The sequence below is a fragment of the Pithys albifrons genome, chromosome 7 (genome assembly GCF_047495875.1).
Source record: "Pithys albifrons albifrons isolate INPA30051 chromosome 7, PitAlb_v1, whole genome shotgun sequence".
Classification (NCBI taxonomy): domain Eukaryota; kingdom Metazoa; phylum Chordata; class Aves; order Passeriformes; family Thamnophilidae; genus Pithys; species Pithys albifrons.
Window position 1 is genome coordinate 25,604,366 of NC_092464.1, and position 13,907 is coordinate 25,618,272.

At 40.6% G+C, this 13,907-nt stretch overlaps 1 protein-coding gene across 6 annotated transcripts in view; it reads left to right on the plus strand.

The window, feature by feature from the left end:
- DYNC1I1 (dynein cytoplasmic 1 intermediate chain 1) overlaps positions 1 to 13,907 on the plus strand; it is a 186,508-nt gene that overhangs the window by 91,514 nt on the left and 81,087 nt on the right. For all 6 annotated transcript variants that reach the window (XM_071560758.1, XM_071560755.1, XM_071560753.1 and 3 more), the window contains exon 7: positions 12,807 to 12,896. In XM_071560758.1, coding sequence (XP_071416859.1) covers positions 12,807 to 12,896 — 90 coding nt within the window. The remainder of the gene's footprint in view (positions 1 to 12,806; positions 12,897 to 13,907) is intronic.

Below are 13,907 nucleotides of genomic sequence, written 5' to 3' on the forward strand. Positions count from 1 at the left end.
AAGACATTCCTCCCCCCAACCCAGTGTGTGCTTCTGTGTTGCTTTATATCAGATTTTAAAATCACCACTCAACTAAAACTGCATCCCTTAGGCAATGACTACATTAAAATCAGGCCTAGAAGGAATGACTTCTTCATGCAGTGCTGTGAAATTTCAAATTTCAAAATATAATTTTATTCCATCTTGACAGAAGATTCCAATGTACTTACACTCCACCTTAAATGAAATTTTGCCCTATTTTCCAGTCTGATCAGTGAACACATGTATGTTTTAACAAAACTGAAATCTTTCAATTTTGCTTTGCTTCATCTTGTATTTTAAAATAGTCTAAAAGTAAAAAACCTGAGAAATACTTTTTAACGGAAAGCCCCAAAAATCCACTCAGAAAATGTGGCTGAAAGCCATTTTGATATTGTCAGGACTGCCTCTTCTTCTTGTTAGTTTTTTTTGGGGGTTGTTTTTTTTTTGTTTGTTTATTTGTTTTTGTGGTTTTTTTTTAATTTTCCTAATTCCACAGAGAAAGTGGCACCATTTTGCAAAAGACCAAGGTTTTGCACAGCTGCACCTTTTTCACAGAATATGACTCCAGTGTTTTTGTGATCAGCTATAGATGGAATAGCCAACTGATGAAACATAATGTGCTTCGAATTATCACAGCAAAATGCTTCCCTTGTGGTAAATTCATTGGCATGTATGCACGTTGTGTTTCCTGAGATCAGGATGACAACATCATTGCTGCCTGGCTTGTGGCATTCCAAGTTAACACTTGTAAATTCACAGCTGTGAGCTGTGATACAATAAAAGGACAGAGACTGAAGTCAGCAACTTCTTTCTTTTGTATTCCTCTAAAAAAAAGTTGATGTAAAGATACTTCAAATGAAGGACTATGAGGTAGCAAAACTCAGCTTATTTCATCTATGTATTCATATCATTATCCTGGCTTAATGACCCTGCCTGTAGCTGAGAGCTCCTGTGAGCTGGCTGAGGAGAGGGTCTTCACAGTGTTTTGTGAGAAAAGGAAGGATTTTGATTTACAGGCAGCCTGCTTTATGGCACTTCAAAGCATCCATTTTCCAGTGTGACAGATATAAAATAGACACAGAAATTATTTTCCTGCTGAGTCTGAACTGTGAAGTGGGAAAAAGGAAGCATATTCCAGTGAGAGGTTGCAGTGCAGTTGAATCTTCCCATATACCTCAACTGCATATGCAGAACTTGAGTGGTGGGGGTTGGGTTTTGGTGGTTTTGGGTTTTGGTGCTTTTTTTTTTTTAATTGCTGTCTTACAACTAAAGTTCTCAGAAAAACCTTGAAGTGTTCATTTGAGAATCCAAATCAGAGGACATTTCGGTGTCAAACAGGTATCTGCAGGTGGGTAGGGCTCCCAGCATGCACAAAGCTCCAGGTTGAAAATAGGGGATTTTTGATATCTGCTTCAGGAAGACTAATGCCAAGGAGGCTGGAGAAGGGCCAGGAGGAAAGAAGAGGCCTTCGGGGGTGCCGCCTGCAGACTTTGAAGTGTGACCCTGAGCAGAACCAGGGTAGAAAGGCTGGGAGTGGAGGCAAGGGGCAGCCAGGGCAGGCAGCAGGGTGAAGACTGTGGAGACAGGGAGGTGAAGGCAAGGGTGAGGGTGGAGGGCATACAGGCAGGGGGGTTCCCAGCCGTGCGGACAGCAGCGCTGGGAGCTGGGTACTCTCCAGAGAGGTTGCAGCAAGCAGCTGGGGGAAACCGGCTGTGCTTTTTAACAGCTGGTTTGACATAATGAAGGCTGAGCAGCCTCCAAAGAAGCCCTGATCACATGCCCTGGGAGAAGCGGTACCTGAAATATCAGTTTAGGAATCAGGAGAGCAGGATTTTTTTTCAGCTATTTTAGGAGTGACTTTGGGCAAGAAGTTGATGTGTTTGCACCTTGGTTTCCTCACCTCTGAAAGGTGTTGCTCACCTTGATGTCCCTGAAACTAAGCCACTAGAAGTGAAAGCTTCTCCTCTCCCAGTGCGGTAGGACACATACAGTGAAATTAAAATATTGCAAGTTCAAAACTGTTCAAGGGAATTCCTTTTTCTCATACACTGATGCAAATCATGGCTAACACCAGTGACTAAGGTGAAGTGTCGTCAGTGGGAAAAAGAATTAAGTGGGGTCTGTTTGGTGCCTATATAAGTAATAGGTACAGAGTCATTGAGCCCTGACCCAGCTTTTCTTTTGTAGTTTAAAAATTTTTAATAAAGCGGTTTTTTGCCTGCCTTTTTTAAGAAAAATGTTGAAATGAATCTTTCTCATGTAAAATGCATTTACCATATGACTAATGGTTATTTTTAAAGTGCTGACTGAAGTGCATGCCTCTGTGCATCAAGAAGACAAAGAGAGGGAGTTTTTGTGTATTTGCTGTGATAATTGTTTATGAATATAGTTGTTTTTTCCAATTATCCTTTCCAGTTGTAATATATTAGCAGTCTTGTCTCCATTTCTCTCTGCTTTGTGTCTAGAGATTTATGCTCTCGGATACTTCAGTTACAAAAGTATATGCTACATCTTAAGCATTGATTTTTATTCATAAAGTGCCATTGAACTGTGACAGAGAGATTTATGGAAAAGATGGCAGTAAAAGTTAAACTATGCATACAGTCAACTGTGTGGCCATTCAGCTAATTTCTGGGCCTTGGACTGAAATGTTATATTCAAATGTCATATCCAAAAATACAGAAGAACTCTAAAAGGCCAGAACTCATGCCTGCAGGAGAAGTTAAACCCAGAGTCAGGGCTGGAGAATTTGACCTAAGGCATGTTATTAGTGGGGCTTTACAAACAGAGATACTGTGTAGAAATGGAGAATTAATTTCTTCTACAATATCCAGATTTTGTAATCTTGCTGTCCTACTTACAGCGGTCAGGACCAGTTTATCATTGTGTGGGTATAATCAAAACTGTGTATTCTACAACCTCTATGAGATTTCTCATGGACTGTTAATAATGGATTGTTTGCAGCAGCTGCCCAGGGCACACCTGACACCTCAGGCTGCAAGCTGGGAGTTAAGGAACCCTGTGAGGCATGAGAATGTTTTCTGTCTTCACACCTGTGAATCAGCCATGATAACTCCTCTCTGCAGAGGCATTAGCACCTTCACACCCTGGCTGGGGGCTCATGTCTGCTAATGGGCCATTAGGGGACTGGCGTAATAGACAGTTGCAACGACTTAGACTATCAAAGATTCCAAACATACTGGGAGATACTGGGCATTCCCACCTGAAACTGAGCATATGTAATCTTCGGGTTTTGGGACTCTTAGTACCACTAGTCTTTTAAGTCAGGTTTGTTTCTCCCACCAGTTACCTTTAAATCAGCACACTTGCCCAAGCAAAAACATGGTGAAAAATAGGACAGGTGGCCTGTGGAGTATAAAATTATTTGCACTTGGAATAAATGAGACTATGAGTGAAGGTCTAGCATTAACAATCCCACAGTATTTACTTGGTCTACATCGTACTTAAGGTTTTAAGTACCTAGTGCCCAGCTGAGGCAACTGTGATTGACCTCCATATCAGGCACTGTGTAAATGCCAGATACATCATCCGTGTGTGCGTGTGTGTTTAATATGAAAGCAGCTTTTGTTTTACAATTGCGCTAATGCTGTAGGTTGTGGGGACTGGTTTTCATTAACATACTTAAGTTTTTGTGATTTAACACTATTTCATGATCTGAACATTTGAAAATTACTTCAGCAGGCCCTATTCGCAAAGTCAGCCATGTGTCTTAGTGCCCTTTCGCAGGGCAGGAGTCATTTCACACTGCTGGCCTGTGATTTCCTCCAGCAGCACAGCAGGAACAAATCCTCACAGGTTTCAGAGGCTGTAAAAATCTGCATGGTTTAGCAACCTCTTCTTCACCCACAGAAGTGAAGGGTCTCCATTTCTTCCTTCTACAAGGTTAATACCACTGTAGTTATACTGTAGCAGGATATTTTAAATTTATACTACTTGGCTTCAGAGCTGGAGGTCTGTGAATGCTCCTGTAAGGCTTCTGCTGTTCACCCATTATTTCATGTTGGCATTTTTATTTGAAGGCCCAACCATGACCAAGCAAAGGAAACTTCTGTACTTTTCTTTTTGTGTTGTATCTTCCAACTGGAATATTTTCAAGCACAATAGAATTGAACATGAGCTTTGGGGAGGAAAAGAGAGGAGAAGAGGGAGTCAGCTGGAAGAGGTGATGACTCCAGTGGGGTACTGTGCAGTTTAGTTCTCTGGGGACTGAAAAATGCTTTCAACCAATGCAGTGTTGCAACAGTCCAAAAGAGAAGAGAAAAATCTGTGTCTGGTCTAGACCAAGCAGTAACTAAAAACAAGGGACACTTTGAATTCTGAGACTCTCACCACAACTGAAAACTGTGTTCAGGCCAGGGAACTGGAAAATCAGTTTCTTGGGTCAAAGAAATGCTTCCCTGAAGAATCAGAGGCAGCTTTCCATTTTAATTGGTAAAAAATCATTATATTATGAAGCACTGATCCTAACATTTGAACCAGTGCAAAGGTTTACAGTCAGAATTATGAAGAGCTCAGTGAAATTCTACAGTAAAACAATTTTTGATCTGACAGTTTCTTGCCATTTGTCTGTGATAGTCTATCATTTGTCACAAAATGGAAAAATAAGATCTTTATTCATAATGTACCAGAAAGGAGTCTGACTGTGAACACAAGTCAAAAAGAGGCATGAGGACAGGAGCTGAGCAGTGTAACCCTAGATCAAGAGATTGTTACAAGAAATCACATACTGGAGACATCAGAGTCCCCCGACCAGGAGTAATTGAGTGTGGTAATTGTTAAGGAGACATTTAAGAAGAAATGTTGAGTAAAAATACGTACAGTGTGCTTGGTTTAAGAGAAAACTGTAGTAAATTTCAGGACCAATTTTTAAGTGGCAATAGTATAGGCATGGCCAATGCTGTAGGCAAAATAAATTTTCTGAACTAAATTACTCCTCTCAGTCAGTCAGGCTAAGTGTTTGGGTTTTTGGTGTAAAATATGTATTTCCTTCATTGTGCTGTGCAAGAATAGCTGAAGCCTGAGAGGAAGACTCTAGGGATCTGAGCATAATGGCTGATACTACAACCTGCTCTTTATGGGATGAGGGGTGAAGCGTTGCAGAGATTTGTGTTGCAGACCAAGGGATGAGGTCAGAAAACCCTTCTTTGACGTGACAGAGATATAGGAGTAGTGCTTCATTTTGCAAGAATCAAGAAAACTGAAGTTTTTTTCTCTTAGTCCTGCACTTTTAAAACTGGTGTATTATAAGTAGCCTGCTTGCTGTGGAAGATATTAGGCTAAATATGTTAATTACAGGGAAAAGTGCCCTGCAGTCTTCTGGATTAAAGTGATATACATGTCAAACATTATATCATTTTATGAGTAAATTTTAAAACAATATTTTCTTAAAAATGATTCAGTCAATATACTTGACTGGTAAAAGTAACATGACTCCTGCAGCACTTAGTTAACAATAAACAATAAAGATAATATAAAAAAGATAAGATAAAAATCAAGGGAGTTTTAAGGTGAGGCAGTCTGGTTTTGTAACACTGTGATTTATTCTTGCTCTTGCAGAACTGCAGTCAAATAACATACAGACAGACCATTTTCTTCAGACTATTATAAAACCACATATATGGCTCGGCTTCACAAATGAAGATTTGGGAAGGGCCCTCCCCATGTGGGTGTGTCCTTCGAGCTTGCACAGTGGATTTTTTAGGTGAGGCACAGCGTGCACAGAACTGGCCCCACCCTTTAACTCCTCAGGTTCATCTGCCATGGCCGAGCGAGCTTGGATGGTGACAGTGAAGTTCTCAGGACTAGAACCTACAGCCCCCGGTATTCCCAGGAGATCTCCCATCCAAGGACTGACCGGGGCTGACCCTGCTGAGCTTCTGAGATCTGACAGGATCAGGCATCAGGGAGGAATTTAACTGCCTATTAAAAAAAAGACACAGATGTGGAAAGCAAAGGAGGAATGTCATATACTTCTGTCCAAGTTTTATTAGTCCCGTGGCCATAGGATGGGTACAGAAATTTTACTCTTTCTAATGTTCTCTTTTCATCTGACAGCCACTGGAAAGCATGACTTCTCTGTACTAGTTCATAAGGACAAGATGGTATGTTGGGAATGTGCCATCAGGGATGGAGAACTTCACAAGGATGACCTGGAACTTTATGTTCCTGCAATGCACATTGAAGTATCTGTGTAGGGAGAAGCAATACCTTGCATTCATGTGATTCTTGTCTGCGAATATGATTGCAAGCTCCAGCTCACATGAAATTCCCATCAAAAATTTGTTGCCTGTTTCACGGAGCTTAGGGCAAGATCTGTGCACCTCTGTATTTTTTTCTCAGTATTCAGATCTGAGTAGTCTTCCCTGCTTTGGCTAAATGAAATACATTTTAGGAGGCAGCTGCCTGTTGCCAAGAAGAGCCCGCATGCAAGAATATTTCCATCTGGGATGACTAACATGTGCCCAATGTACGTCCAGTTTCACATCCCACTCTGCAAACAAAATCCACTGAAGAATTAATTCTCTTCTTGCTTCAAAGGGCAGTCAGAAGATGAAAGTGAAAAACTGGAAATATTTCAAAAAAATGCATTATATGAAAAATAGGTCATTCAGCGAAGATTGCAAATCATAGATTTTCAAAAATGTGAAATGTCAAGCAGTCCTATTTGGAAAAGTATGTTTTCCCTTGCTCGTTGCATATTTTGCTAGTGATGGAAAGAGTGCATTCAAAAAGGAAAGACAGTGTTTCCTTTCAAAAAGGAAAGACATTATTCAACTTGTTTGGTCCAGAGTTATGTCAATATAAACATGCATTTGTCCTTGTTGAGTTTGTAGTTCTTTCATAACAGAAACAGCAAAATTATTTTTAACAGTTGTAAATATAAAACTGATACAATGGTTCCTGGTATTTCACAGTGGCAAATATGGAGTCTGCTTCTTGTGAAGACACTTGATTTTATTGAATGTGTCATATGCACGGCTGATCCTTTTCAAGCACTGAAGGAATGTCAATGCCGATATAAAACCCCATATAATAACCCACTGGCTTCTCATATATCAGTGACTCAGTCAATAAAATATATAATTGTGATGCTAATTAAATTGCTATTTTAAAGCTATGTCTTTAATAAAGGGATTGTTTGTACCTACCCAGAATTAAAACCAGAGCTGTCAGTGTAATTCACTATAGCTATCAATACTAAAAACAATACACAGGAGCTGCAACTTCTTAGTCAGTCTCTGAGGTGCAGGTCTGAGGAGGTGTAAATCCTTCCACCTAAGATAAATGCACAATATGCTGCCTGTTGTTTAACTGGTGCTACATGTATTAGCAGAGCAGAGGCCTATAATTACATAAATCCTTCCCAAAGTTAGCTACTTAGTAAACTATTTGAACAGTACTAGTGCTGACTAAAACTGGCAATCCAAAAATGGCAAGACAGTATGCATCTCAAGAATTAAGACCCTTAACCAATGTCATGTGCAGTCCTCTCAGATGTAATTATTTATTCTAGTTTGCCCTGAATGTGCCTGGTATGTTTTTATATGCTGTAAAAATAAATGCAGTGGTTTAAACCTCTGGAAAATCCAAAAAGGTAACAAATAATCCAGCTCTGTAGAAATGCAGGGTCTGATTTTCTGAGATCATCAGTTCTCTCTGTGAGCATTTGATCCAATTCAGCACATCTGGGCATTTCTTCTGCAGGTGCCAGGGAATTAGCCACATTTTTACCGGGCCTTCACCATTTACTGCAATTGCACAGCGTTTGTGGTGGCCAAGGCAAAGACCAGGTATAGAGCAGGCTCATTGGAGCTAGTAGTTGGGTAACATTTGAAAATTAGTAGTTTACACCCAGATGAAACAAAACCAGGTTTGTAGGGAGAGCTCATACTCTTTTATTGGAGCAACTTCTATAGTTTGAAAAAACAGACAAGCTTTTAGACAAACAAGACAACTTCTGATCTGGAACAGAAACGTGAGTGTTCAAGCTAAGACCAAGCTGAGTACAATAGCTGTGCTTTTACTTTGTCATGTTAAACAAAGCACTGTTAGGACTGATTGATCACCTCGTAGAGCGTGGACAGTCAATTTCTGAGTTAAGAAGGTCCAGCTATCTCAGTCTATATTAATCCTAAATATGGCTCCACCAGCCTTAGTAGACAAAGATTGTTAACCTAAGCATTTAATGATCGTTTCCACTGAGGATTTGTTTATTTACAGTCAATTGCATGGTGGCCTTAGTGGGCAGGACTCTAGGCTGAAATTCTGAAGCCCACCCTCTATTCTTCCCTCAGCTGCTGGTCTACTGAGTGATCTACAGTGAGTGGGTCTTTTCAGCTTTTGTGTGGTAAATGGACATAACTAAACTGGCCTCCTTGCAAAGTTCCTTTAGATCTGCAAAGGAGAATTGTTGCATGGCAGCTATACACTTCTTCATTACTATCTCTTTGGCATGTGGTTCCTTTAATAGACATTTGAGTTCTGATAGTGTTACACCTGTTCTCTTCTGAACAGGGTGTAACAGTACTGGTGCTAGTACCATCTCTATGTTTCCTAAGTGTGACTAGAAGACTCCTACTACTGTGATGTAAGCAGTTAAAAATTTATTTCTCTAAACTTTCCAATATCAGATATACTCTTAAATAGGGAAAGGCTATATGCGTTCAGGAACTGCACAAGTTTCTTCATCTCCCCAGACAATTACTGCAATGGCAGATCCAATCTGAGTGGGCACTTGTGGAAACAAGTAACTATGTTGACATTCACAGATTCTCCAGTAAGTGTATAATAAAAGCTATCTTTTTTACATGTAAATAATACAGAGGACAATGAATGCTGAAATATTTCCCATTATTCTCTAATGTACGTGTATGTGCAGTCAAATGTACAAATGCATAGCCATATTTAGGCACAATAGAAAATGTATGTACTATGAATGTGTGTAAGTATGCATACCTTGACATTAAGCAGTGTGAAATATATATATCTAAAATACGGCAAATAAACATTCAGTTTGCAAAATCAAGCAACATTGGATAGTCCAGAATACAGGTTTCCTGGGCATCCTTAATTAGCCCTTTTGAATATGTATAGTGACACAATTTTAATTACATGATAACATGTAGGGTTTTTTTCCTTAACAGATTTTTGTTTCAGCCAGGCAATAGGAAGGCAGTTTTTTAACCTTTCTGGTTTTTATCTTGTTCCATTTAGTGCTCTGGCCTTAGATCTCATGTTAGTGCACATGATCCAAGTATTACACTGAATACATTAAAAACATTAATCCCCTTCCAGGGTTTTGTTTCTCTGCTGCTTCCACAACAGCGTCTTAATACGCACTACATCCTGATGAACAGGAATCTATGCAGGGTGAGAATTCTATTTTCTTTACAATATTATTGCCATCATGAAAAAGCACTTAAGCATAGAGGGAGAAAGGACAAAAATGTCAGAATAATAACTTTCAACAAAAGCTGAAAGAGGGAGCTGTGGGAGCCTTCACATGTGTAGAATTTCCCTGAAAGCACAGGGCCAGTTGACTTCAGCTCTCAGCACTTCTGCATTTCAGGCCCCAGGTGTCTCTTGTTGAGCACCCAGAAAAGGAAGCCAACCACTCAAGAGGGAGGAAATTCCAGAATTATGTCATCATGCCTACATGTGGGGAGGGGAAAGGAGCTAATCGTGCCCAGGCAATCCAAATTCTGACATTTGCTAACATTTTAGCATTTGGCTTACAAACCTATCATTCTTTTGGCTGAGTTTCTCTGTGTATGTGTATAAATTTTATCTGTAAATAAATAAGGGCATCTGAACAGTGTCTAATCTGCTAAAAACTCTTGCACTGCCTTCTCAGTAAAGCTAACTTATTGATGTGTGTGCTCTTTGAAAAAGACGTGGTATGTGTTTTAATAACCTTTACTTATTGCTCCTCCTGCAATTAAATCCAGAGAAATCTTGGGAAACTTGGTTTTGATTGTTCCCAGAAGAGGAAGAAAGGGAAGTAAAGAAGATCTACTTTAATAAGTGCTGAAGTATTGATATATCCCCCTGCTTGAGCTGTGCCTCAGCCATTCAGCCCTACTCTGCTTTAGAGGCAGAAATTGGCTAAAGGCAGACAAATACTTTGACACCCAAATTTAGGCAGATCAAGGACTTCTAAGGGACAGAGATAAATTTGCTTTCCTTCAATCTGAAAATCTGCTACTAAACCTCAAATTCTGCATTTGCTACATTGTCTTTATCTATTATCAAATTACAATTGAGGCATTAATAATGAAGCCTTTAAAATTCCAATGTTTTCAATTAAATATTGGTTTAGTATTTGTTTGCTGCCTGCAAATTTTCTCAAACCGTCCACCTTCTGAAACTTCCCTGCACAAGCTGACAGATTGGAAACAGGTTAAAAATGGAAGCTGAAATCCATATGTAAACAGCTGGCTCCAAGAGCTGGTGCTTTAGGGAATGAAAACTTGTAATGCAAGACTCACAAAACTCTTGTGGGAGTTGTCTTCATTAGTATCTGCTATAAGTGTGCTTGTGTGCATATATGAGTACACCATTGTGATCCTATTTGTGTGTGCTTGAGGTTAGTGGAGTAGTCACTTTCTGCTGTGCCAGTCAATCCTCTCCTCACACTTCTCATCTGTTCTTCAAGACTGGGAGTGCCTCTCTTCCATATGTCCACATCTCCACTAGCACTGCAGACCAATGGCAGAAGAACCTTTTTTTACCCCTATTTTACTCCTCTCAGTGACTCTCTGCTGACTGCCTCAGATATTATCTCTCTTTAGCCAGTGGACAGAGCAACGTGTTTACCTTGCCAAACTGAAATGCCGTGGCTTGCTCTTTAAAAGGTCTTCTGTATAGCCATTCTATGTAGGATACCTTGGGAATCATAGTGGTCTGGGGAAGCATCAAAAGGATGCATTGTGAGTACCCTGCCTTTTTTCCACTTCAAGTTTCATGGTCTGAAAAATCTCTGATAAAGTACTGATATTCATTAGTAGTGCTTTTAATTCTAAAAATGACTCCTCATCCATATAGGATTTCTCTTCCCTTCCCAGCCTGCAGAGCACATGGTTATCCCTGCTCCCTGGTGACTGGGGAGATGAGCTTTTCCTTTTTTCTCAGTGCAGTCACTAGCAGTCAGGAAGCAATGGCAGATCTTATGCAAGATTTCTTCATTTTTCCAAGAGGGAAAAGCGTATCTGTTCAAGCTGAGACACTTCCTTACAGTATGTGGCTAAGCCATGCTCTCCAGCCAAGATACCAGCTAGCAACATGTGCCCGGTGGGTTTCTGGGGGAGAAGTCCTCCAGTAGGCAACATGGTGGGAATAGCATGGTGCCTATTACATTACTGAAAACAAAATACAGCTGCATGTTCCTGTTGGCTGAATGCAACCAATCAGCACCACCATCTCCCCAGGAAGCCAGGAATGACTGCAGACAGCCTTTGCAGGAGAAGGTGCCAGTAGCTAAGTAGTTGGAGAAGCATGATGTTTCCCCTGTTCACTTCCAGGCCATGTTAATGTGGCAGATTAGAGCCCGGAATGTGTCTGGAGAAGCATCATGTCACTCGGAACCGTGTGGTGACAGGCAAGTTGCTCAGAAAGCCCTGGAGGAACTGCAGTTTTTCCTGACAGCTGAATGCCCCAGGGCCAGGACAACATGTATTCTCTCATGCCATGGACTGACACAGGGCTCTGCCTTGGTGGTATGTCAAACTCCAAAATCACTCTAAAATAATTCCTCCATAGCCCACAGATTTACTCATCCTAATTGTCAAATACTTTTAGTACCAGCTCTCTTTTCAGTCCTCATAGCTCATTGAATCTAGAAAGCTGGGTGTCTCTACTCTCTCAAGAGTGTGAGTGGTTGGGTGCCAGACCTGAGCACAGCATAACGGATCACATTGCTATAGCTGGGAACAAGTAATGAGAACTCGGTAGACTTTGAGCCATTTTGGTACATTACTGTCTTTCCAGCTCTGCTTGTATTATGTTTTGGTCTGGACAATCAGAACCCTTGTAACTTCAGGCAAACATCAAGAAATGAATGACTTGCCCTCCTTAATAAAATGAGAACACGTGAGTGTGGGGAGAGACCGGAATGGAGAGAGGCATTTGCATAGGTCAAGAAAGGTGATTAAAACATCTGGCAGTAGTAACTGACATGTGTCAAATTTTAGTGTTCATTAAATTCGTATTAATGCAAGAATGGTTCTTAAGCTCCAAATGCCACTTTCAGTTGCTGTGTTCCCCAGTTGATGGTGATGACTTTTCAGAACTGTACCATACTTGTTTCCTTGCTAGTGGCATCTGACCTGAGGTCAGATTTCTATTTAACCTCTTCCTGTAGGTCAAAAGGCAAATTAATCTTGTGAGAATTGAATTGGAAATGAGGTGTCTGGATAGCAGGTGTCCCAGTTGTGGAATAGCTGCTAGGCTGAAACATGATTGTATCTGTCCTTATGCCATCCAAGAAGTCATCTCTGAGGTCAGGGAGATATTCAGCTGACATCTGAGATGGGAAGTTGCTACAGGGAGCAGAAGTGGTAAGTGCCCTGTGCTAGCAGATTATCTTGCAGTCTGGGGGCAAATGCCTGAGAGAGTCACTCTGAGCATAAATGTAGGTGTTCCAGGTAATGTGCACTTTGCTCAACTTGGGTTTGTTACCAGTTTATAATTGTAAAGAAGACATAGTATTTCCAGGCCCCTTAAAGAGGAGAATCTCACAATTTTTTTTCCTTTTTTTTTTTTTAAAGAGGATGAAGATGACGAAGAGATGGTGGAGCCAAAAGCACAGGATGACTTGGAGATGGAAAATCAAGACCAGAAGCAGGAAGTGAAAGAAGGTATTTTAAAAAATGGAAAGGATATTGCTAGATGTTTAAAGGACTGTGTCATGCTAGTAGTTATTCTCATAGGTTATTTCCATTATTGAGAATAGTGAAATTGAAACAATCACCAGTTTTATTGATTCAAAACCATATGAGTGGCATAAAAGCAGAAAATTGTATCCCAGTGACCCAGCTGGTAGGCCTGAGAAGCTTGTAAAAGGCACAAGACTTCAGCTGTTTAGAAGAAGCTACATGTCCTTTTAATTTGTGAACAAAGCAAAGATTTTTGGTTCCTAGGACTGGTGCTAATTTTTCCTCTGGCTTGAATACCCTGCTTACATGAAAGATTTAAAATGTGAATGCCAGGCATTCCAGCAGCTCTATAAAGTTGGTTGGTTTTCAAACTTAGAGCCCGTAACTGTCTGCTCGCTTGAGAGGGAGAAACTTAAACCTGTTGAGAGTTAGGAGTCTTCCGGCAGAAAACCATTTCACCGGAAAAATGCTGACTGTCAAAATCAAAACTTTTTGTGGGAACTGCTTCAAGGGAACTTTAAAAAGACACCTGAAGCCAGGCAGATCCAGCCCTTCTGTCCATTTCTCTGGACTGAGGCACTCTCCAGGGTTACAAGAGACAAAGTGCAGGTTACCTCTTGTTTCTGGTGCAGGCAAGAGACACTTGCCAAAGTCATACATGTCAGCACTGGACATGATAGATATCCATGATGTCTCTTTTCCTTCTCTTGAACCTCTCCTGGCTTTCAAGGATGTAAAATTTGCTCTTGCTCATCTAGGAATTTACTAGAGTATTGGCCGTTCTAGTGTGTCAGTGCTTTCAACAGTCAGTGCTCACCCCTGTGTGAAGTGAGAAAAAGAGCTGAAATAGCAGCAGCTCCAGGCTGAAAGGAAATGGGTTTCCTCTCCTGCATTGCTCACCTCTATATTTTCAGGACTGCTCAAAATGCTGTTTAGCCTCTTGAAAGGTAACTTCTTGAGGTAGGTCCTAAAGTCCCTTCTTGCTATGGTGAT